We start from the raw sequence: 3,378 nt of genomic DNA, 5'->3' as shown, positions 1-3,378 counted from the left end.
TTTTAACTTTTTAAGGGCTAAAGTATAACTCTTCGAAAATGGATCAAAAACTTAAATAGCCGAATTCTTTTGGAGAGCGGCCGACCCATCAATTTGGGCATCCTTGTTTATCCAAATAAGAACTTGAGCAGTGCCCCTATATATATTTTTTCGTAAAAGAATTAGTCCTTGAAATTATGGTCAATGTTCTTGGATCGAATTGACGTGGTGTTATATGATAATAATGTTTGATAACTATATCAACATTGACTAAACTCAAGTTTGGAAATTGGACCAAACTTGAATAGCATCGTTGATATGCCTAACACAAGCATGCATGTTGGGAGTACAAAAATCCGTCAGAGTCAATAATGATCATGCCAGACACCCACGAAGCAAAGTGCATTATATATAGGTTTGACTGAAGCAATGTCTCAATCACTCTTTCATTCCATTTTTTTTTATATATATAAAACAAACACCCCCCCCCCCAACAAAGGAAATATTAATGATACGTATCATATTAATAAATCATGATGTAAAAAGTGAAAAAAGCACATATGAATGTATGATGATGACATTTGAATTTTATGGCTTGCGAAGTCGTGGGTCATGATGCGGTGAAGTCTCCTCCGAAGCTTTGCGCTGGTATTCTTCCCAGGATGCTGCTGCCTTTGTTATGTCAGCTTCAGATTCTGCCATAGCCTGTCATACCACTCACAAGCAACCCAAATGTATCAGATCCTTTACATCTCCATCTCACGTTCTTACTGTATTTCATCCTTCATGACATGATGCAGGATTAAATAATAATTTTATCATTAAATTAAAGTTCCATGAGCTTTTATTACCAAAATTTATTTTTAATGTAATATTTTCCTTCAATGTTTAAAAGCAATGCAATATCATCACTATTACTAATAAATATTAACTTTAATTATCAATTGATTAGAAAATTATACAAAATGATATTACAAAAAATGATATCAAGAACTACAAAAAGGACAACAAATTATAAATTTTTATATGGTACTTATTTATAATTTTTTGAGTCATTTTCAAGTTATTCTACGTAATTTTTGACCATCTAAATGTCAAAATTAATTTTTATTAACGATAAGGATAATATTGCACTGTTTTTAAATATTTAAGAGAAATAATATACCAAAAATGAGTTAGACTTTTAGACACACTTGAATTTATAATTTAAGAGTAAAATTATCCTTTAACCTAAACATGTACTCCCTCCATCCCTATATATAAAATATTTTCAAAAAGCTTATTTTGTCCCTAAATATAAGAGGTGACAATAATATTTTTGAGTAATTAGATAATTTTACCCTAGTCTTGAAAAATAAAATAGATAATTAATTATATATTTTTTCTACAACCATCATGATATTAATTATGATATTATTAAAAGTAAAACTGAAAAAGTTATTTTGTTTTTACGTGAGTTCAACCAAATAAAAAACATTTATTGTTATGCAAAACTCGATTAAAAACACATTATATATAAGACGGAGGGAGTAATTCAATTATTTATAAATTTCGAATATCATGACTTAGTTTTTGAATTTCAAGGTATTTTTAACTGTAAGAGGGAGAGGGAGAGGACAAACCTTGAGAAAATAAACCTTTTCCTCCGGCACACTGGCCATCTGGTGGGATCATTCACATTGAACAACAATAATAAAAGAATCATTTAATTAAATGAACAAGTTATTGATGGAATAACAACCACTGGTCTAGAGCGAAAGTAGTCCACTTACATCCTTCATTAGGTCCTGAATGGTTTCTTTCGCTTCCTGGTATTTCCCCTGTTCATCAAGAGAGTAGGAGTTAAAGCTTAAGAATTAAAATTATGAAGGAGATTAAAATTAATGCCATTATACCTATGTATATCTTCTATGTATCAATTTGGCACTTTTCAAATATGAAATTTGGTATCAAAACCATGGTTGTCAAAACGCAGAGAACATTTGGCCAAAAACAAAACAAGAAAACAAAACGCAGAGAACAGAGCTATAGCAGTACCTGAGACAAGAGCAACTCGATGAGCGCCATTAACAGATTACCTTCTGCTTCTCTGCCCGCCCAGCGTTCTCGTTCTTTACGCATGATTTCTACAGCTCGTTCTGGATCTTTCGTTGATAGAGTCATTGCATAAAACTACACACACACGCAATTATATTATTGCGCACATATTTCCTACTTTGACTTCTAATAATAATGGGAGAATCAGAGAGAGTCTCTCTTAAGAAAATTAATCACAAATAACAACTAACAATAAGTCTCACTCAGAAAAAAAAAAAATCGTGTTTTCATTTTAACAACAATTCATTCCACGATCCTCATCTATGATTAATTCTTTTAAAAGGGCCGGCTGTATTTCTCCCAATAATAATTGATTAGTATGCTAGAAAGTTATGAACCTTCAGCTCTTCAATTTGATTGCGGTTAGGCTCGCCTCCGAAAACAAAGTTCTTGTTTCGGTTCGTCATCATTTCTTGCAACACACCCATTAGAGGACCTTCGGCATTGTGAGGATACTGGCCAGAACAGGCCATGATGGGCTTGGAGTTCATCATCTTACCATTGGGACTGAACGCCCCAAGAACACCGGCCATCGATAGCGAAGCTCCTCCCACTCCTCTCACCAAATTGTTCTTCCCTCTCTCCTCTCCATTCATATTGGACCACTCCGAGAAGGCGTGGAGCTTGCAGTTCATCTGTAATGGACTTGAAACCAAGTGGCTTCGTTTGGAACTCTGGGAAACATTAAGAGAACCATAGGTTAAGCTGAAATGAACTCTGCTTGCAGAGAGGCTCCCTGGAGGCACCTGCAGCTGCAGAGGACTTAGGCTGTGGTGAACCGCTGAGTTCATCTTGTGGGAAGATTATACAGAAGACAGTGGCTTTCTTTTTCTTAATTCAGTTGTGCTTAAATATCTGAATTTGCGTGAAATCCCTTTTTTTTTTTTTTTTTGGGAATGAAGCTAGGAATAACATATTACTTGGTTGCTTTCTACCCAGAATCAATGCTTTTCTTTTACAGCTGAGCAGCAGAGTGGTTTTTCTTCGTGTTATGATTTAATGAAAGGGCGGCTTGAAAATTAAATATCTAATAATACTTCTCTGCTTAGGTCACACGTTTATACAAGTGTTTCCGCTCATCTCAGGGCATAAATCTTTGCTTTAAGTCGGAGATTTCTCGCTGTAAAAGTGGAGGATTCGCCTGGCGAATATAAATTGCTTTACCCGTCTGCCTTCAGATTCCTCGTGAAAACTGCTATATGAGATGCATTTACTTTGACGATTCAACCTAGCATTCTCCTGCATATCATGATTGTTGGAATATTTTATAAGGAGAATTTTAATTAAGGACCATAGATGGAA

At 34.5% G+C, this 3,378-nt stretch overlaps 1 protein-coding gene across 2 annotated transcripts; it reads right to left on the bottom strand.

Moving 5' to 3' along the window:
* Positions 1-428: 428 nt before the first annotated feature.
* LOC129306831 (uncharacterized) lies at positions 429-2,902 on the bottom strand. Of its 2 annotated transcripts, XM_054947585.1 has the most exons (5): positions 2,415-2,902; positions 2,017-2,151; positions 1,752-1,799; positions 1,602-1,640; positions 432-684 (listed from the first exon to the last, which is right to left on the bottom strand). In XM_054947585.1, the coding sequence occupies exons 1-5, from the start codon at positions 2,865-2,867 to the stop codon at positions 568-570; spliced, it is 792 nt and encodes a 263-aa protein (XP_054803560.1). In that variant the 5' UTR covers positions 2,868-2,902; the 3' UTR covers positions 432-567. The 2 variants fall into 2 exon arrangements, with proteins under 2 accessions (XP_054803561.1, XP_054803560.1); XM_054947586.1 differs by lacking the exon at positions 1,602-1,640 and having other exon boundaries at positions 429-684.
* Positions 2,903-3,378: the final 476 nt, after the last annotated feature.

The sequence above is a fragment of the Prosopis cineraria genome, unplaced genomic scaffold (genome assembly GCF_029017545.1).
Source record: "Prosopis cineraria cultivar Desert tree isolate PC_DT_omini unplaced genomic scaffold, ASM2901754v1 PC3, whole genome shotgun sequence".
Lineage (NCBI taxonomy): Eukaryota > Viridiplantae > Streptophyta > Magnoliopsida > Fabales > Fabaceae > Prosopis > Prosopis cineraria.
Note: the sequence above shows the minus strand (reverse complement) of the source record. Positions and strands in the feature narration are given on the sequence as shown.